The 22767-nt window shown below is 39.4% G+C and overlaps 1 protein-coding gene across 1 annotated transcript in view; it reads right to left on the bottom strand.

Annotated features, from left to right (window-relative positions):
• The window catches only part of LOC122808588 (DNA topoisomerase 2-beta-like), a 252391-nt gene extending 229934 nt beyond the window's left edge, over positions 1-22457 (bottom strand). The window contains exons 1-2 of the mRNA XM_044079545.1: positions 22331-22457; positions 1064-1611 (exon numbers count right to left, since the gene is read on the bottom strand). Coding sequence (XP_043935480.1) covers positions 1064-1611; positions 22331-22457 — 675 coding nt within the window. The remainder of the gene's footprint in view (positions 1-1063; positions 1612-22330) is intronic.
• Positions 22458-22767: the final 310 nt, after the last annotated feature.

Genomic DNA, 22767 nt, shown 5'->3' with positions numbered 1-22767 from the left:
TTCTTTCCCCAAAAAGAATTGATCCTACACACCTTTGCTGTTTTCAGTTTGATATTATATTGAATTTGATATTAGAGAACTTGTCGAGTTATAATATAGACAGTAATATAGACTCCCTCCAGAGGATCTCACACTGACAAATGAGAAACATGGCCTCATGGCCTCATACCAAAAAAAAAATGTATCATCTCTTTTTTGGGAGAGTGATGTCCTAAAATTATCATATCATTACAATAAATGTCCTAAGCCAATCAGACATGAGGACATGAGGGAGGTTGATAGCTACCTGACTTTGACCATCATTTTTTGACCATCATGTTGGAAAGCCTAGGGAAAATCTCTATGGCCCACCTCATAAATATCATCCAGGAATATCATCCAGGAACAAACCTGTGTATATTCTTTTTATAATTCCCATTATAGGTACAATTCACCATTTGGCTATTTATATATAAGCAAAGCAGCATGCAGCAGCTGAGAGACCACAGAGGTTCCTCACCAATGTGCTAAGTCAAGCTCCACCAGTAACCCCCACACAAGTGGCCTCAACCTGGTTCAGACGCATCTTAAATAGACTTGTTGGTGGAGATTCAGTCCCAGAGACCTCTCCCCTCATCTACAGAATCAACTGCATCAAGTAGAGTACCTCTTTGCCCCCCTTTTAAGCAACCTGACTGGATGGATGAAAGAAAAAGAAAATACTCCTTGGGATTCCACTGTCCCTGCTGGGCATTGCATTGCTGATTTGTCGAAAAACATGGCAAACCCTTGGCTGAGCTTATAAATAAAGGTCTCAGGCCAACAGCCTAGTAACCTCCTATAATCCTAAGATCCCTTCAGCTGCATATGAGATAAAACTCATGGATGAGTTAGAAATGAATAATAGGGTAGCCAACTGTGATGCCACAGAAGTCTGAACCTCAGCAGTGGTGGTCCCTGAAAGAGAATTTGATAGTTCTTTTATCAAATCCCTTTGAAGTCTTGTGAAATGGGCCATGTAGTTCAGCAATCTGAGATCAAATGTTGCTGAAGCATACACATGCTTCCCAAATCTGTCCAGTACCCTAGCCTCTCTGTTAGGACAATAGACAGAGTCACTCTGCTCTGTGAGTTCCTTCTTAGTGGCCACTGCAATGACCATAGCATCTATAGGCACTCCCTTTCTCCAAAGTTCCTTGCCTACAGGTGGTGCTAGAATCCAAACTGGTCTCTTGAGGACTGGTTCAACTGGGTCAGGCTCCTTCCACACCCACCAAGAGACAAAATCAATGAGCTCATCAGCAGGTGGACTTACCCAGGACATAGACAAGCCAGACCCAAAAGCCTCCAGGGAAAATTGACTCCTCCAGGAAGAGGTTTTGGGCTGACCAACCACCCTTTGCTTTAGGATTTCAAGAATGTCTCCAAAGGAGACGTCTTCAAGTGGTGATCTTGGAGACCCTCCTCCTTCATCAAAGTCAATGTCTTCAATGACGGACTCCTGAGGGGAAACCAAGTGCCTCCTCTTGCACTTCTTCTTCCTAGGGAACTCTTTGGTGGGATGTTCCAGAGATGTACTGGAAGAAATGTTAACACCTTGCTGGGTATCCTGGAGACTTTGGGTAGGCTGCCCTGTGGTCCAGAATAATGAGGTTCAAAGCACAAAGATGTGGGACCCAGCTAAATGATCTGAGGAGGGAGGAACCATCTGTCCTGCAGCAGCAGAAAAACCCTCTCCACTACCTCAAAGGCAGACTGCTCTGGGGAGAAGGAAGCCGAAAGAGCTGAGAAGCCAAGCTTCTGACTCCTCGGCTCCCCTGTCTTGAAGGCAACCAACCCAAGGTAGAGAATGGAGCTGAGCTATCTGGTGCTGAAGCTCCAAGGGGTAGAGTTGGCTCTGAAAACTTCTGAGGTGACTCTAACACCTTGGATCCAACAGAGACACCTGGGCTCCGAGAGTTGTCCGTATTCAAAACTGTAGGAGCTGGGGCACTCTGAGCAAGCTTTAGATCTGAAGAAACTAAAATCTTTGGATTCAAAGTAGATGGTTCTAGAAGACTCGAATCCAAGGGCACCAAAATGACTGGTCAAGTACACTACTTATAAAGGCTTCCTGATCTGATTGGGTAAGAACTGGAATAACTTCCATCTGTATTTACACAGAGAAACTTTTTCATCATCCTCTCTACATCTGGCTTGGTGAAACTGCTGGAAGAATGAGAAGATGCCAGTGATGCGGACCTTGAGCGTCAATGAACTTCTAGGAAGGGAGAAGGTATGCAGGATGGTACCGGATCCAAGAAAGGAGAGTATGCCGTTCTTGACAAAGCCGACTTATTGTCAAATGCTGATGTGGAAGCACTTCAGATCCAGATTTTTGGCCTTTTTCCTCAGTGGTTCAGTGGTAGGATTTAAGGATGGGGTAGAGGATCTGATAGGCTTAGAAGACTCTTAGGTTCATAGGTTGGTAGGTTCATAGGTTGGTACTAGGCCATCAGCCCTAGGGCCTATACAAGCCTAGCCATAACAATTCTCTGGCTATTTCTTCCCACACTATTTACTTCCCTGGACCCCTGTCTAGCAGGGCGACTGATGTGATCCCCGGGGTGAATTTCCTTTCTCCCATCCAATCGTCAAGGTTCCTTCTGAAGAGGGCCAAAGAGGCACTCTGCTTGACATGTATGGGCAATCTATTCCAGAGTCTGGGGAGTCTCTGGGTCAGGAACCTATCCCTCCAGCATGTTTTGTTTATTGTGATGACAAGGTTTAGATCCCTGGAGCATGTGGCTCTGAGGGATTGGGATTTCTTTAAGTGTAGCATGTCCTGCAGCTCTGGGTTTGACATGGCCTTGTATGTTAAGCAGAGATCGACTCTGAGTAGACAATATGCGAAAGAGTATAGCTGGAGTTTTTTAAGGCGGTCAGCGTAGGGCATCTGCTTTAGGCCTGTGATTCATTTAGTGAGGTATTTCTGCGGCCTTTTCAGTTGTTGCAGATGTCTTCAGAGGTATATACCAAACAGGGCGTTGTATTCTATAATGGATCTAATGAGGGAAGAGTACAGTGGGACAATGACCTCCTTTTTTCTGGATGAAAAGCCCTTAATGATGAGGTGTGCCACATAGAAGGATTTCCTGACTGTTGTGGGGATGTGGTTATTGAAGGTGAGACCACTGTCCACCTGTGTCCCTAAGTCTCTTATCACACTTTCGGTGTTTAGTGTACTGCCACCTATATGGTAATTCATGGATACATGTTTTTTCCCCAAAGGGGATAACTATACATTTCTTGGCATTGAGCTTGAGCCCATGGCTCTGGCACCAAGCATCTGTTTCTGTAAGGCCCTTTTGTAGAGTATCCACATCATTTGGGGATTCAATAATGACTCCCAGTTTGCAGTCATCTGTGAACTTTGTTAGCCAGAGTCCCTTAGTGTTGGCCTGTACTTCAGAGAAGTAGATGCCAAACAAGAGAGGTTCCCAGGACTGAACCCTGAGGTACTCCACTTGTCACTTGCCTGGAGCTGGATTTGAAGTCGGCTACTTTTACAATGTGGGTTCTATCAGTAAGCCAGTTAGCAACCCATTGGGTGACGTAGGGATTAATGCCCAGCTTAGTAAGTTTATCTATGATTACACAGTGGGGGATGGTGTCAAAGGCCTTGGCAAGGTCTAGATAGGCTGTGTAGACCACCTTACCCTTGTCCATGGCTCTGGAGACTGATTCGAAGAAGTCAATCAGGTTCAGGAGACAAGATCGGCCCTTCACGAACCCAAACTGGGTGGGGTCCAGAGTTTGAAGGTTGCCAATGTCTTTGTTTATAAGTTCCATGATAATACGCTCCATGGCCTTGCAGATAAGGCTTGTCAGACTGATGGGATGGTAGTTTCCGGGATCCAAGGTGGATCCCCCCTTGTGGAGTGGGATAACTGTAGCTCTGCGCCACTCAGTGGGCACGAAACCTGGGGTGAGGCTATGATTAAACATGACACTTAGGTGAGGTGCCAGGTCATATTGTAGTTCATATAGTACCCAGCCTGGGATGTCATCTGGTCCCATGGATGCTGTATTCTTAGCTTTGGAGAGTGAGTTTTTTACCTGTGTGGCTGTTATTACAGGAATTTGGCAATCTTCCGGTATTGAGATGGGCCATTTAGGGGGGTGAAGTTGGCACTGAATCGATCTGCCAGGATATTGGCAATATCCTTGGGATCAGTATATTTAATGCCATTCTGTTTTAGCTCAGAGCAGATCTGAGCATTGCCATTTAGATTCTTGACATAGTTATAGAATGCCTTGTGGTTGTCTTTGGAATCTTTGGCAATTTTATTTTCGTAACTAGCTTTGGAGGATTTTATGAGGGATCTCAGTTTCTTACTGAGACTGGTAAGGGAGTTTTTTGCATCCTGGGATTTTCCTCTTTTCTGCAACAGTTTCTTCCTTTTGTTGTAAAGTTTGTTTATGGCAGGGACCACCAGATTGGCTTCCTTTTTTTGGATGAGAGCATCTTGGTACTATTTGGGATGGCACGATTCATGCATGAGTGGATGTGCTAGTACAGTGCCTTAGTGTAGGATTCAGCAGTTGAACTTTCAGTTCCCATCTGCATGGGTGTCATGAAGTTTGTCACTTCTGACTTGAGTAGCATGAAGTTGGCTTTGGAGAAGTTTTTTATGGAGGTTTCCTTACTGGGGGGTGGGGGTGGAATGTGGATGTTAAGGGTGATTAGCTTATGGTCAGACCTGACTAACGAGGGGGTGACCACAGGTGTGGAGCATTGATTTCCCATGTTGGTAATGACCAGGTCTAGGAAATTGGAGCCCCTGGTGGGACTATGGATAAGTTGATCCACGGCATTGGAATTTATGAATTCCAAGAACCGTTGGGCAAAGGTGTTGGTACATGAGTAGTTTTCCCAGTTAATGGCAGGGTAGTTAAAATCACCCAGTATTAGGGTGTTTGGTTCTATCTTAATATTTTCCAGTATGTTTAGAAAGGTGTAGTGAGGATCTTAGGGTATGGTGGGGGATCTATAGCAAGCCACAATTTGGATTGCAGTCTTACATAGTGTTAGTTGCACCTGGAGAATTTCAGATGCATTGTGTTGGGCAACTAGCCTGGTGGTGTGAATATCCTTGGTGAATATTGACACTCCTCCACCTTTAGTGTTTCGGTCCTGGTTTGGTGGCCGAAAAGTGTGGTAAGACTTGTAGCCTGGTATTGCAGGGGTGCTCTCTGGAGCCTTGAACCAGGTCTCAGCTACCGCACAGATATTGATGTTCTCCATTTTTAGGAGTGCCTCGAGAGAATGCATTTTGAGGTTTAGACTTCTAGCATTGAGTACCTTCAGATTTTGCATGCTTGTACCTGTTATGGTGGTGGTTTTGTCCTTTGAAGTTTGCCTAAAAAAGGCACTATAGGGGTGGCAAGAGCCTTAGCCAGTAACCTGAATCCCAGGGGCGACAGGTGCAGACCATCTCTGGCAAAGCATCGTGGTCTGTCAGTCATGTCGTCCCAGGCAGACAGATACTGGATCCCCTTTGAATGACACCAGAAGCTTAGCCAATTGTTGAAGTCAATCATTTTGTCCTTATATTGTGGTATCATTCTGGGTGAAGGCAGGATGCTACTGAGGGCTAGGGTCATACCTGCCTGGGCCACATGATCTGAGAGCTCTTCCATGTCTCTTTTCATGTAGTCTAGGGAGGTACGTCTCAAGTCATTCACTCCAACATGGACAATGACTGAGTCATATTTGTACTTGTTGTGGAGTGACTTGAGTGCATGCGTTATGTGGAGGATCCTGGCACCCGACAGGCAGCTGACTGTAATTTTCTCCTTGTTCAACCTGGTGAGAGGGACATCAGTGTGCCGGACTATAGAGTCACCTATGACTAAAGTGTTAGGTACATTGTCTTGCCTTAGGGGCTGTTGCTGGGTGGCACACTGGTGTTGTGAACTATGTGACACTTTGGTTGTGATTGGTGTTTGTTTGCATTGCAGCTTCAGAGGTCCTTGTTGCTTGGGCAGGTTACAGTTAAGGGCCTCTGCATATGTGGATTTAGTGTTGCTATATGTGGGTGTTGGTGGTGTGAGTTTAGAAGGGCTATGTGTTGCTTGAGGTGTAGTGTGGGTGTTAACCTTCTCCTCTTGATTGTCTAAAACAATCCTGGGTGGAGAGAGCTTTGCTTCCATTTTGACTATGTACGTGCATGTAGTGTTGGGATAATGCTTTGGAAAAAGAAGGAGTAATCGTTTCAGTATCAATTTGTTCTTCCTGTCAGCCAAGGCCCTAGGATTAAATCCCTGACAGATCTTAGATTCTACATTTAGGTGCTGATGGCTTAAACAATACACGCATATAGCATGAGAATCAGAAAGTGGAATTTAATGTCTGCATTCCGTACATTTCTTAAACACCAAGGGGGCGTTCTCAGATATTTTACTATCCAAATAGAAGGAACAGAAGTAAGAAAGTATATTTATTTATTTTTTAATAAAAGAGAGAAAATACCAGTGATGGTAATAAGATTCCCTTAAAAACGTATAAAAGATAGAAATACCAGCAATGGTAAGATAGGTACACTCAAAAATGTAGAAAGTGAGGTATAATGAATACAGGATGCAACACTAAAGAATTATATAAAAATGTCACTTATCTTTGAATTCAAGAAAAGCTATCTAGCTCGAGTGCTAAAGGTGACCACATCTTCATGTTAAAGCAGCAAACAAAATCTAAGGAGTGTTAGGATTGGTACATTACGGGTAAGTGAAGAGCTCGAGATTTTTTTGGTTGCCACGAGCTATAGTAATGGCCAAGTCAGATCAGAGGATCAGATCCAAACCAAATTGATAAGGAATGAATGAAAACTGACAACATGAGATCTATAATTCAAAGTGGAAAAGGATAATGATGAAATACTGGAAGCTCAAGAAAAAGGAGAACCTGGGGTTTTTAAGGAAAATAACAATAATCATACAAAATATTGTAGTCATAAAGCAGCAGATAGTATTCTAATATCTAAGGCAATACAGGAATGGAGAAAGGAGATTCTACCAATAGGGATGACTGCAATTAGGGATAAAGACAATAGGCAAGAGGGGGCTGGGATTTATTGGAGAAAACTGGCAAAGGAAGCAAATTATTGGGAGCAAATAACTAGAGCTGGAAAGGTAACAGAATGGGAAGATGCCAATAATTTATTTGGACTGTAGGTTAGAAATTGCCTTCATTATCAGGGATTAATATCAGAGTATAGGTAAAGAGAAAGAAATGGGGGGGGACCTAAACAAAAGTGTAGCACTGGTAGAGTTTATAACAGAATCTAGAACAGAAGCTACCATTAAAAGAGGAATAATTAGTAGAACATATAAAATATTGCATGATAACTGGTATACATTCATTTGTTTGTATGGAGGTTGTACAATTCACCAATGTGCGAAAGTACAACCTCCAGATCTCCGAAATGACAAAAAAAAGGTATGACTTTCAAATGAGTGAATGCACACTGGCATTCACTCATTTGAAGTCTGCATTTTGGGTGCAGATCGCACTATAGTGGGGATTGGGAAATTAATCCTTTCCCTCACTGTAGTGCGATCTCGGAATTTGTATATTAAAGTAGGGGAGTGTGGGGAGGGTGCAGGGGGCTTGCTCCCATGCATAACACTGTATGTAACTTTTTCGATTTCAAAAATGGTTGAATCTCGTTATCGAGATTACCATTTTCGAAATCTGTATGTTCGGAGTGTTGTGATTCGACATTTAAGGTCACACAACCGTACGACTGCCAAATGTGTTTCGGACAAATGAATGTATACCATGATAACTATAAGAGTCAGTCAGAGGAAGTTAGAAAGGATTGGGAAGACAGACTGGATAAGCAACTCACAAAGAAACACTGGGGGGATATATGTATGTCTCCCAAATATGCAATAAAGTCTAGAAATTTTAGGATCTTTGCTTGGAAGTGTTTAAATAGGTATTATATACCCCATGTAAACTCCAACAAATTTTTCCTGAGGAAGACAGCAAATGTTGGAGATGTGATGGGGAAGAAGCTAGTAACTGGGCACATATTTTCTGGGAGTTTAATGAGTTGGCAGACTTTAAAGATTCCCTGCAGACTGCTTTGTCAGAGATACTGGATGAACAAATTGGTGTAACTAAGAAAATGATTTTTTTGAGCTGTGATACAGAGTTGAAATTGCCTAGACTTAGTAAGGACTTGGTGAGTCTAATTATGATGGCTGCCAAAAAAGTGAAATCAAAGTCTAAACTAACTTTACTAGAGGTAGTGAATATAGTAACAGAGATAAGGCAACTGGAATTGGGATCTTTACAAAAGGGTAGGAGTATATGCCGCGTTGTTGTCTCACAGCAAGAGGTTCTCCCATTCGATACTTGGCTGGAGTGCAGGGTGTGCCTTCTGTGTGGAGTCTGCATGTCCTCCCCGTGGTTGGGTGGCATTCGAAAGATGTGTAAATGGGCGTGCCTTTGTTTAAGGTTGGACGTCGAGCTGGCACCTCGGCGTTCATGCAAATCTACTGCCAATCATTAGCGGACTGGAGTTCCACTGTGGCGAACATTAACCGGGAAAAACTGAAAGACAAACAACAAAAGGGTAGGAGCAAATTATGTAGGAAAAATGGGAATTGTGGGAACAATATATGCAGAGAAGGAACGAGGTGTAAAAGAAGATAGAATTTATATGAGCTGTGTAATACTTAACTAACAATGACTGTATACATTATAAGTGATGTATAATATTTGCAAGTACAATTATGTCAACATGGTCTGCAATGTATAATGTTTGCAACTAAAATTATGTCAACATGGTTTGTTTTCATTTATAAAAATGTAAGATTGCCGACATCATATGTGATAATTTGATAAAGATGATTTTTGTTTAAAAAAATGAGTGCCTTTTCAGTCATAACGTGGAATGTGAATAGCATTGTAGGTCTGGACAAGAAGCAGATAGTATAGAATTATACTATATTAAATTAAGAAAAGTGGGGTACAAATAGCAGTTTTACAGGAAACACTGTTAGATATAAGTAAGCATATGAATTTGGCAAATAAAGGATTTCAGAATGCTATTCAGCAGAATATCAGGGACAAAGGAAAAGGGGTTAGTAATATTGATTGCAAGAGGGGCTCCAATAATGATAGAGGAAGCGAAGAAAGAGAACAGTGGTAGATTTGTGGTAATACGATATTATTCACAGGGAAGGAGGATTACATTGGCATGTATTCATATTCCACATAAATCTACTACGTTAAAGAGCACAAGAAAAATATGGGAGAGTTAATCAGCTTACAGCATGGAATATTATGCATGGGTGAGGACTGGAACCTTATATATAATAGTGAAGACATACTATGAGACCTAAAAGGGAAAATACAACAAAAGAGGGTATATGACTAAAATAATGCAGGAAAATATCAGGAATGAAATATGTAAAAATACTACCAGGAACCCATACATAATTTACATTTCATTCTCTAAGGTACAATAAGTGGACAGAAGCTATATTTCACAGGAGCACGGGTATTTGAAAATTGTGAAACACATGAAATAGCGCTTTCAGACCATGCACCAATTAAGAATAAGATAAAGATGCAGGGTAATCAAGTAAAAATGAGACACTAATGTTTTCCTAGTTACCTATTAAAAGAGAAGAGAAGATTTTAAAGAACAGGTAGTGGAAATAATTCAATAGTTGCTAAGGAATGTACAAATTTCTGCAGAAGGGATAGCTGAAGAATAGGATAAAATGAAAAGGGAATTTAAAAATGCAGTAGAAATGAGAGAGAAAATGATAAGGGAAAGAAGTGATATGAATTATTTAAGCAGGTTATCAAAGATTAAAGTACTGAAACTGACTAAAAATGTTAGGAAAACGAGAAGGAAAGCCATTGTTGAGCACCAAAGTGAAAATAAGGGAGTATTTGAATAACATGGAGGGGTTTAGAAAGGTCAGGGTTAAGCAAGCATTTTTATAACAATCCTAGAGCACAAAACTATTAGAAGAATGATTTGGGCAACAGAAAAACATAAATGGATATTGCCAAATGCAGATTACCGTTGACTAGAAAAATAACCAGAGACTATAAAGGTATTAGAGATATTTCAGAAAATCTGTCTGCACAGAGCAGAGGAATGAGGGAACCAGAAAAGACACGAATGGAAATGTTTACAGAAGACTTAAATATGCCAAGGTTAGAGGAAGGCATGAGATGAAATGATGATGAATAATTAATCAACATGGAAGTCTCCAGGGACAGATGGTAGTCCTGTGGAAGTCTGCAAGTTAAGAAGTAAAATAAAGTGATAGATTTGGAAGGTTTTGTCTAATAATATTGTATTAGGATGGGCAGTACCAGCAACTTGAAAGAAAGATGTGGTAGCTGTACTACTCAAAAAGGGCAAGGACCCTTTAAATCCAATTTCATATAAACCAGTTACAATTTTGAACCATTAAATAATGCATTTATATCTATAATAGTTGAGAGAGTGGGTAAAGTGTTTCCAAAACTGATAGATATGGATTGATGTGGTTTTGTGGAGGGGGCAAATGTTTTACATTAACAGAAAGATGGTACAAAGGAAAGCAGAGTGCAAGAAGACCCTGTTATTGTTGACGGATCTTGTAGTGAAGGCATTCAGTGCAGTTTGTAAGGATCTTAGGGGTAGTACAATGGCAACATTGGCATTTCCTGGTCAAATACTGGGGTTAACTAGGAAGGTATATGATGGGTCAGAAGCAAGAATCAAGGTGGTGTGTGGGTTCTTCTGTAACAAGCTGCATTTGAACAGAGGAACCAGATAGTGGTTCCCTCTTTCTCCTTCATTTGCCTTATACTTAGAGCCATGCACAAAGAAAATAATGGACTCACAAATTCAAGTATATAAATGTTATTGCCCTCAAGAAAAAAACATATTTTTTGCAGGTATTATTTTGAATTTGATAAATCCAAAAAAGTATATTTCAGTGAAATGGAACATTTTATGACAGTTTCAGGCTTTTTCATAATATAAAATAAATGAAGATAAAACCAAGGCTGTAGCAGTCAAATATGTTCCCACATGTGAATTGATTCAGCAATACTCATTTTATGGAAACAGAAGGTGAAGCATTTAATTGTTTCAATTAAAAAGGATTCTATTATGGCAGCTTTGGATATGTGGGAAGATTCTAAAAAAAAGTAATACAAAAACTGAAAAGCTGAATGCTCTTTACTATGGATATGAATAATAAAGTTTAGGCAGTGAAAATTCTTCCACTCCCTTTAATAGTATATATGCAGTCAGGCATATTTTATCAGCCAGAGAAGCTATGGTTCATAATTAATAAAACTGAAGGAATTTATTAGGAGGAGTAAGAGCGAAAGAGGTAAATGAGACAAGCTGCTTCTCCCCACAGAGCAAGGTGGTTTACAATTACCAAACTTGAAGGGATATGTTAGAGTGACACAGCTAAAGCTCAAATACATAGCACAATCAGAAGACTACAAAACAAAGTGGAAGAAAATTAAGCTAAAATGGTGAGGGTTCTCAAAACGAGGACAGAGTAGGATTTTGGATGCAGGCCCTTAAGGAGAATAGTAACAACCATATAGAATATTATATTATATTATACTTATAAAGTAGTAGAAAATATTTTGACAACTAAGCCTACACAGGAATGAAGAAAATCGATTTTACCAGTAGGGATGACTACAAGTTGTCCCATTCGATTCTCAGCTAGAGCGTCTTCTGTGTGGAGACATGCGTGAATGGGCATATCTTCGTTGAAGGTTGTGCGTCAGGGCTGGCAACCCAGCATGTAAAAATCTACTGCCAATCATTAGCAGACCGGAGTTCCACTGTGGTGACCCCTACCCGGAAAAAGCTGAAAGACAACAACAACAACAAGGGAGCATAAAAGTGGGCAAGAAGGAGAAGGAATTTATTGGAATAAAATAACAAATGAACCAAGGTACTGGGAGCAAAGTACTAAGTGTGTGTGTGTGTGGGGGGGTCATAGAGTGGGATGAGGCCAAGCAGAAGGCTGGACTGCTGGTTGGAGACTACCATCCCTACCGGGGATTGATGACAATGTACAGTATAGAGAAAGGGACAGGGGAGTGTTAAATGAAAGATCATCTCTGGCTGAGTTATAGTTGGGTCTAGAACAGAAGCTTCATCAAAACTGGATAATTAATAGGGCATATAAAATAACGCATAATAACTATAAGAATCAATCGGACTGGAAAGTGAAAATGGAAAGGCAATATACAAAGAAACAATGGGAAGATATATGTATGCCTCCCAAGTATACAAAGTCTTGAGGGTTTAGGATTTTTACAAGGAAGACCTTGCATGGGTATTTTTATACCCAAAGATGAGCCCAGAGAATTCTTCCGCAAATAGACAGCAATTGCTGGAGGTGCAATGGGAGAGGGGTACCAGGGAATATGTTTTTGGGAATGCAATGAGTTGAAAGATTTTAGAAATTCTGTACAGGGTACTTAAAAATATTGAGGTAACACATTATTTTAGCTATGGAAATGTTTCTTTTGAGCTGGGCTATAAAGCTGAATTACCTAGAAATAGTAAAGTCCTACCAAGTTTAAAGCTGTTGGCTGCTAAAAAATTGGAATCTAAAATAAAACCAACTGTAACTGAATATCTAATTTTGTAAAGGACATGAGAAAATTGGAGGTAGGATTTTTAGAAAAGGGAAGGACCAAACTACATACAAACAAGTGGAATCTGTGGGAGTAATAGATACAGAATGATGCTGAGGAGGAGGAGAGATATTTCAGGGCAGGCAGGACTTGAGCAATGTGTGTAATGTTGAATTGAATAATAGTAAGATATTAATCAGATTTGTACAATGCATGAGAAGGAAAACAAACTTTGCAATGGTCTGTTTTCTTTTATACTTGAATGTATACTCATGCCAATAAATAATATGTATTATTAATAAAGATGATTATTAGAAGGCAGGAGGAAATGAGGGCATCCAGCAAAGAGGTGGATGGATTGTGTAAGAGAAAACCTGTGACAGTCAGGCATGAGTGTCAAAGAAGGTAGGAGAGTGGCATTGAATAGAGAGAGATGGTGACGGCTGCCACGACACCCTGACCCCATGTAGAAAAATGGGAAAAAGTGGGTTGATGATGATGATGATGTTAATTAAGATGTTTAAAAATGCATTTCTCTCATCCTCAGATAAGGAAATTGTGTAGATTAGCATTTGGTGAATGCTCTGGGAGTAGAGAAAAGCCTAGAGAGCAAGTAAGTAAATTGGAACATGCTCTGTCATGCCTACAAATCTGAAGAACCACCTTTCTTTCTTGTGGATATGGATGTGGAAGTAGGTGTCCTTCATATATGGGCTCACTAACAGACCACCTTACAAAAGAATGACCTGCAAAAACCCTAAATAGAACACTGTTTTGATAAGGTGACTCATGTTATCATTCATACGTCCCTATTTCCAGCAGGTGCTTTAGGATGAATGTTATTTGGAAAGCGTGGTGTTGGAGAGCAAGGAGACTTTAAACTCTGTTCTGCACATACGTGTAATCAGCATCAATCTGAACATTCTTCCTTGAAAGGAGGAGGATGTGAAAAATTTAGTGAGGGACCTGGTGCAGTTAATATTGGGAGGTACCTTTTTGACTAAGGTGTTCTACCTGCCCAGTCTACAATATCTTTTTCAAAGCCTTCTGCTGTTCAAACCATTCCAGTTTAGGTTGTATTGTGCAAAAGATAGAAACAATGCTTGTCAATTGTTCCACTATTTTTTATCCAACTACACTTTTCCTGTAAAAATAGAGATTGCTACCTCACCTCTCTGCCTCCCTACTCAGGTGCATTGCCTCAAGGTTCTGTACTTACCCCCTCTCCCAATATTTACAGACTACCAGCAATCCCCAAATTCCAACCTTACTTTATGCAGATGACACGATCATTTGCAAATCTAGTCTTTCACATTTTCCTTTAAAGCTGATTCTCCAACAAGATCTAACTATAACCAAATGGTTAAGCATCAGAAAGCTCCCCCTAAACATAACCATAACGAAAACCATGCTCTTAAAATCTCTACAAAAACTAGCATCGGTGCCCTCCAACTATAGAAGCCTGTTCTACATTCAGAATCCACTAGAAATCAGCCTATGGCTAGAGCACCATTGCATTCAAAATATTCCAAATTAACAGCTAAATCATATTGAGAACTATACTCTTATTCAGTCTCACACAAATTTTCCAACATCCTCTCCTCAACCATTACAAAACTCCAAACTTTCATTTTCCAGTATGAAAATGCTTCTTGCTTCCCTGTTAAAACATCAATACTTTAAGTGGAAAAGACACTTTTTTGTATTTAATTATGGTAGACTGGCACATTATTAATCATGTTGTCCATCTACATAATACATGCATATTTGATTCTATATGCATTGTCTAAATACTGCAGTTTGACAAACTATGACATATTTTAGATACTTTTAGCTATGGTAATCATGCATTTATTTTATGTAAATTATGCAGTTATCATAATGTGTGAACACTGACTGTTTTGTTATTATGCAAGTTGAAATTCTAACTTTTAAATGTTTGTTGCTGCTTTATCTCCAGTCTTGGCAGGAAAGAAGTTCCTTCAATTGCCAAATCTAAATCAAATAGTACTTTCTGTTTTACAGAATGGGATGCTGAAATAAATGGATCACTATCTGAAAATTTAGCTTTTTCTCTAGTCTTCTATGTTCAAATCATGGCTCCTTGTCCAGTGGTGCCCTCAAAAGTAATGTTTATTTGTTTCTGGGTAATACCTGAATTATAAGTCAGGCATATCTTCCTGTCACAATTCACATGCCTGCTCCCTGGCACAAGTATTAACTCTGGCAACAGACTAGAAGTCTTTGTACTATTTTTGTTAAAGACAGAATTATTTTCTTATCTGTTGTTCACTATATTAACATAACAGTGCTATCCTCATGCATTAGATGAAGCCTCAGTAACAACACCATTAACTCTTAATTCAAACTTTCACAAAGAACACTGACAGAGTTTACACAGAAATAAAGTCACTCCTGTTTTTACCGTTGTGTCTCTTTTACAAAAAACAGGCTGTTCTAGCATCTCTTTTTGGGGCCAGACCAATAATCCTATTAACAGCTAAAACATTGATATACGTGTGTATGCATTAATCCCCACCAGTTCAAACTCCTGAAATCAATTCACTTTCCGTTACCTGATTCCACTGCTTCCATTCATTCATATCTACACAATTTACTTAAATTCCTTTTTCAGTTTACTTAATTTGAGGTTCCTGATATTAATAATCTCCACTCCCTCTAAGTAGTGCTACCTTGTCACTTTTTTAAATACCAGTAGGACTAACTCTATAAATGCCTTTACATATTTTTAGCAGTTACTCCCTTACTCAGCTCAGCATCATATTTTCTTATTTAAATTGCCATTTCTGACCAAAGACCCACCCTACTAAGTTCTTTATCCCCACCTTAAACCCAGCTAAGTTTGAGTATTACATCTTCAGACTCCAGCAGGTTGTGCGTATCTCAGGGAAACATTTTATGCAGTCTCTCTGGAGTATAAAAAATATTTGTGCAAACATTTCCACCCAAGTATATAACATTTCCTACACATTCCTGCATACATTTTTGATGTTTATTGCTCTCCATGCTTAACAGCCCTTTAAACAGTCTGCTTATCAGTTTTCTGTTGTGGGCATATTCAGTTGTAGACTCAGTTAACTAACATTGTACAACCCCCCTCTGTTGTATAACTATCTTGCTTTTTATTCATTATTGTGACTAAAGCTAAGCTAGTCAGATACGATGCTTCCTAAAATGGAGGAATCCCAGCTAGAGGGCACATTGCCCCATTTCACTTGCTCCCAAGACACTAGGCCCCCATTCCTTCTGATTAAATCCTTCAGAGAGGAGGTTCAACTTAATGTGCTTTAATACTATATCTAAAGGTAATAATGCCATCTCCTACTTATCAGACTTTTTCTGCTCCAATACCTTTTAGGTTACCTTACAAATATAATTTAAAGCCTTCTTCCCCCCGTTTCCATAGGGAAACTGAGACTCGAGGTTTGATCATTCTACTTTAGCACTTATGCTTTTTTTGCAAAAGTGCCACTTGCTTCCACCTGGCCTTATAATTCTCATTTGTAACAGACAGCTTCATCTTAACTGCATAAGTATCCAAGTAACTTGGTATTGGCAAGCCCCCTTCGTCTCCAGGTACAATAACTCTGCCCCACTTCACCTCTGGCTTTTTGACTTTCCAAAATAATTTATTTTTTCTCTAAGATGAACCACAAATTATCCTCAGGATCATAAAATTATGCCAGTCTCCCAATAAATTAGCAGGACTACAAACATATTAATGCTCTATTATCTCTATTTTTCAAGTATTGCATTATATTTCTCTTTATTTCAATCAATATTTCCCTCAGTGCCTCTTCTGTCTCCTCAGTTATCCAACCCCTTTAGTACTTCATTCTATAGTGGCCCCATAGGAATGGGAATTTTTGTACCAGGTCAAAAGATGAAGCAAAGTTTGTTGGGATGGCCATTGTTTTGTTTTCATTCACCTTATGTCATGACATAATTGCAAATGATTGCAAAATTCTAAAAAGATTAGGCAGATCCCTCTTTGGATTAGCCAAGTACAAAATAGCATCATCTGTGAAGAGGGCAAATTTTTCATGTCTGTCACTCCATAAAAAACCCTGAATATCACTTTGTTGGATCTTCTGAGCTAATGGCTCTAAGTAGAAGGCCAATAATAATGGAAGGAGGGGTCATCTTTATCTTGTACCTCTTTTAAGCCGAAATCACTTTGCCCCTAAGAGTTGACTCAGTTGTCTGGGATTTGGGAATTTATGTGGACAGTGTCTTAACGTTTGACCAACATGTGCCTATTGTTCTAAGAAAGCCCTTCTATATTGCACAGCTTATAAAGAAAGCGATTATATCTACATCTAAGGATGTTATTGTCCACTTTTACTAAGCCCTCAGTAAGCCAGTCATTGAAAATAATACTCCCTTTGGTATGTATTTGTCCAGATGCATGCAACAACTGGAATGCCCACAGAGATACCTTGCTAAAAGGATACAAGGCCTAAACAATATGTCCTACATTGACCGACTCAAAGCCCTGTCACCATATTCTGTATTCTACAGAATGCTGTGACCTATGTCTGGCATAAAAGGCGTCCTCTGGCCCATTAATGACAGCTTTACTGCACATCAGCAAGTTAAATGGCATTAGAAATGCTCTATCTATGGATCTAAACCTCTTCTGCATAATTAACAGGACAGTTTGGAGGGAGAGGTATATTATGCAGAGGATATTGCTGCTGTGGAACAGACTCCCACTCCACATAAAACAAAGTTCATGCCTATGCATATTCAAGTGCTACTTAGATCTATGGATAGAAAACAGAAAACTTACCCCAGGACTGCCTCCTGTACTACTAATGGACAGAGACAGCTCCTAAATGCTTTATCCAATGTAGGGGTTCCCTCAAATTACCTATGGTATGATACCAGTTATTCTCATTGGGGAAATATAGAATTACCAATCATGGGATGGGTAAGGCCAATCTATAATCAAATGTGATAGGTTATTTCAAGCACAAAAAGGGAAATTGGTTAGGCTTAAAATGGCCTGAAAGGGCAGCTAGCTTAATACTTACCTATTAACATATTAAAGCCTATTACTTAATTTCAGTTGAGTTTCAGTGCCCTCTAAATCTGTTTAATCACTTCAATACATTTCTTGGGTTATTCGAATCTTCCTAAGACTACCAATTAAAAAAAAATGTCAATTGACCCTCTGTTAATAGCCTTCTTACACCTATCCTTATAATGAGCAGATGAGAACATTTGTTCTCTGCCTCTTACTGGTGAAATATGTTCTTCCAATGTTATCACTTGCCTGATGACTGTAAATAAATCCAGATCAATCTAGGTTTATGAATCAAGCCCTAACTTTTGTCATCATGTCAATGATAATTGACAAACATTTTGTAGTCATGACTGACAATTCATATTGGCCTATATGAAGTCACCCTCACAGGGTCTTTCTCTTCTTTTGGTATGACTGTTAAAATAGCTTTTCTCCTTGACAGTGGTATTTGTTCATCTTTGAGTACTTAGTTAAATAAAATATCCCCGATATCTGTTAAATTGTCTCCATTCTTTCCATAGATCACCTGGCAAACCATCTGACCCTTGAGATTTACTGGTGTCTTGCTTCCTCAGCCCAGCTTTCATCTCTTCCATTAAAATAAGGGAAGTAAGTTAATGTGAGATTTTAAAGAATATAGAATGTATTCAACCTCTTGATTATAAACTCTTGTTACTTCTAAATCTGCTAAAAATTCCACTGTTTACCACCCCATCCTCCTCTATTCTTCTGCTTAATGTATAATATTCAGTTGACGTTGCATAAAATACTTTTGATTTGATTGGGGTCCTTATTTATTATCTCTGTGTTATTACCTCACATTCTTATTATTCCACCCTCTACTTTTTGGCATCTCAGATTATGTGCCAAGATCTTCTGCATCTTTTGGGTATTTTCAAAGAATTGTTTTTATTGAGACACTTTTGAATTCATGTTTCCACCAGAAATTTATTGAGTTTTCCTTTCAAAGTATTTATCTCATCTTCAGTAAAGTAAAATAATGGCCGCTGGCTGCAACAATATTCCGCAAAAGACTATTTAATGACTCTCAAACAGTAAAGTAAGTGTTTTTGTCTTACTTCATTGAGTAAAACTTCATCAGACAAAACAACCCGGTAATCAATTAACTTATATACACAGGAGGAAAGTTCCTATTTTCAGGCCTGATTTAGGATGTCATTATTTTCATGTTTTTTAACCCCTTTACACAATTTTCTGAATCCCCTCATTGTGTGATTTTTGAAGCTGTCTAGCAGACAGAAAGCCACACTACATGACCAACATGTTAGTGGAAACAATTATTTAAAGTAAGGGGGCATACATCTTACAATGCCTTTTTTCTGAAGCAAAAATAAGTGACCTTGTGTGATTTGTGATACAGTTCATTAAAGTGTACAGATTTTACACAGACTCTTCCATAATGTTGCCTACATTTTTTCCATAATTTTTGTCAGTCTGTTTTTGGAAAAATAGGTTTCTTAGTAGCATCCCATATTCCTACTGGAAGCAGAAAGTCATTTTTTACTAAGTATTCACATTTTATGCTGAGTAGATGTTCACATTTTTAGCTGGATGTTTGTGTTTTTCCAAGGGCCTTTGTTCCTATTTTCAATGTCTGCAGGTTGAGCAGTATGACTGCAGTAGTGATTACCACGGCAGTGTTGTTCTATATCCATGGGGATTTGCCAAAGGTAGATGACTGATCTTCCAGTTGTGACTCTAGAACTTGTGTAAATGCCCCCTACTAGCACAGCTCCTCCTGTCAGACTGAGGTATAGCTTATAAGAAGCCTACAGCTCATCACTCTATTACTTAGCTCTCCTTGGAGGACAAGGGTTCAGAAGAGTACTATGAACATGGGTACAGTCAGCTCTTGTTAATGTAGTTGGGGGCCCTTATCCTAGTATCCTCATCCCCACATCGGTAAGGTTAGAGCAACACTGACTTGACCACCTAGCTGAAGAAGAAAAAAAAGTTATACCAGAAAACATAATCTCATGTCCTCAGAGTAGGGGAACAGAATGAGACTAAGTGGGAGAAGCTGAGGGGCAGGAGTATGGCAGCTTATTCTGCAAGTGGTGACCACTTAGTCAAACACCTACTGATACAGTGAGCCCTTCAAACAGCTGTCCTATGTTCACTGCAAGGATTGCTGTAGCAGTGTTGGTCCTTATCCACAGAAGAGTGCTAATGCAACAGGAAGACATTTCCTTGGGGGTAAGTTAAAGCTCGTGTTGCAGGATAGAGGCAAAATTCACTCTGCTTCTGCACTGGATGCACAGCTTATACTCCTGAAAATTGTGGACAGAGATCCAAGCAGCTGCCACACAAATGCCCTGAACTGACAGATTTTTAAAAAAAATGAAACAACATTAGCAACCATGGTTCTTGCAGTGAGCTCCACAACTGATGAACGTGATAGCAAGCTGACAGAACTCTAAAAATAAAAAAATAAAATAATCACTATCTATCATAATCTAGTCCTGCTGATATCCATGTTGATGATGTCCATTAATGCTACATTTGTTAATATGTAATTTCTTTTAAAAATTTGATTTGTATTTATTTTAGTTTTATTTTATACCAGTTTAGTAGTTGTTAGAATTCATTTTTTTACACAAATTGTATTTATTTTAATTTTATATGAGTGTAGCAGTAATTTTATTTTTATAAAAGAAAATTGCATTTTAGTTTTTTACAAGTTCAAAGTTTTATACAAGTTCAAACGTTAATATAAATAAAACACTATTCTAGTTATATTATGTGTTTAACATTTTTTCTGTTCTTCAGTTTGTGTTTGAATGTCAGTATCCCACAATTCCATTGGAGTGGGTAGGATTACATAATCATGCATACAAATTTATGTTAATCAGCATAAAGATTTTTGACCAGTTGTACCTACTTTTCATGGGCCTTTTTGCAGATTTTTGATGTTCACAGGTTGAGTGGTATGGCCATTTGGAAAATGTCTGCTTGGATACTGGCTTACCCATTTCGTCTGCTATAAAGACAATTGTTCAGTATATAATTTCCTTGATTCTAACAATGTGTTATCTGAGCTTCTTATGGATCTCCAGAAGATACAAGATACTGCTCCCCTTGTTTTGAGGGTTAGGGAAAAGTTGGGCAGTATAACATCCAGAGTTCCAGCTCAGTCAGTATTTTTAACATAAAATATGAAATTGTGTCAAAGGCTTACCACATCCTTGTAGAAAAAGTACATCCTTGTACATTAAGGCTTGCATTTGCAACTCTGAAACACTCCAGGTCAATATCACAACCACCAAGTATTTTTCAGGAAAGGAATTTCAAGGGCACACACTCCCTGGGCTCAGAGGAAGTCCACGTAAGACTCTGAATGACAAATGCTAGTCCCCAAGAGGAAGATACTGGTTTCCCATGTAGATTTAGGTATATTACTCCATTCAAAAAGTGCTTTACTAAGTACTGGCCTAACAAAAGTGCCACAGCAAGACATGCTGTAATGGAAAGGTAAGATAGACTCTGAGCACAGCACTGCTACATTTTGGAAAATCTGGTACTTCAAGCATTCCTTTCGGGCAATGCTTCAGGAACTGCATGAGTGAATCTTTTTCACTTATCCAGGTATGATTCTCTAGTGTTATGTCTCCTGGCTTCTTACAGGATATTTAAGATTTACTAAGACAGCTTGACTTTGAAAGTTACTACACTGAAAGAATCCATTTGGCTAGACTCGAGGTCCTGAAGTTTGGGTACATGAGTGTTTCCCTGTCCTGAGCCAGCAGTGAGTAATGCTGCAGAAGAGACATTTGGATCAGAGGAGAGAGACATAGATGCCATGGCCAAAGTAAAGTTACCAAAACAACACTGTCCCAATCTGCACACAAGGTGTAAAGTTATACAAAAAAGTGCCTTGCCATGTTAGTCTGAATGCATCTAATGCTTATGCTTTTTCTTTTGGGAAGCTAGAATCAGATATTTGCAGATGGTGATTCTTAACAAAGATAAAAAATGTCCACAAAAGGCAAACCCACAAGGCAGTAACTCAAACACTTTTGGTTTCAAACTCCATTCAAAGCAGTTAACTCTAAACCTGCTTATGTTGTCTGCAATAATAGTTTCAGCCAATAAATGCAGGTTGCAGGAAGATGCAAACTCAGTTACACTGCAAGATTCCAGACCATTAATGTTAGCCTGTGCAGCTGGTAAGAATGAGTAGCACCTTGCTTGTTTACATGCCACAACACTGAGCTTTGTCCCTAATAACCCTCAAGGTCCTTGGCATTAGCTCTCACCTGAAGACTTTTAATGCCAAAAGGTGTACAATCATCTCATTTACACTGCTCACACCTCTCATCCCCTTAGCATAAGAAATCTGAAAAGAGCCAAAAATAACGAGGAGCCAAAGGCCAAAAATGGAGAGATTTTAAATATTGTTCTTATAAAATTAGAAAGTTTCTAGAATAACAGGTTTAACATGCATTTTCTAGAGGATATGAAGTCTGAAACTCCAATGTCATTATTTAGTGATTTCAGTTTGTCAGAAAACTACAATTCTATGAAAAAGAGATCAGAAACGTGAGAAGAAAATCAGGACAGTTGAAAAGCACAACACTGATGTGTTTAACGTGGAGTGGCTTCACTTTCCATTTCACTTTCAGGTGCATCAGATGTATACGTCAAGTAAGAGCTGCTGCATCCATGGTCAGAAACTGCTCCTCTTGAGATGGACCACTGTCGCTTGATGGCAGGAAACCAGTGGTATGACATGATAGGGGGACTGGCAATACTGTTGTCTGGGGAGTCTTATGTACCACTGGATTTTGCTCATGTGTACCAAAAAAGACAATGCAGACACATGTGAGCTTTGTGCATTTCCTGGCTATGATCTGGTCCTTCTGTGCATTTCCCTGGCTATGATCTGGTCCTTCTGTGCATTTCCCTGGCTGTGATCTGGTCCCTCTGTGCATTTCCCTGGCTGTGATTTGCTCCTTCTGTGCATTTCCCTGGCTGTGATCTGGTCCTTCTGTGCATTTCCCTGGATGTGATCTGGTCCTTCTGTGCATTTCCCTGGCTGTGA

The sequence above is a fragment of the Protopterus annectens genome, chromosome 8.part0, assembly GCF_019279795.1.
Source record: "Protopterus annectens isolate FY-2018-M chromosome 8.part0, PAN1.0, whole genome shotgun sequence".
In the NCBI taxonomy this organism is placed as follows: domain Eukaryota; kingdom Metazoa; phylum Chordata; order Ceratodontiformes; family Protopteridae; genus Protopterus; species Protopterus annectens.
Note: the sequence above shows the minus strand (reverse complement) of the source record. Positions and strands in the feature narration are given on the sequence as shown.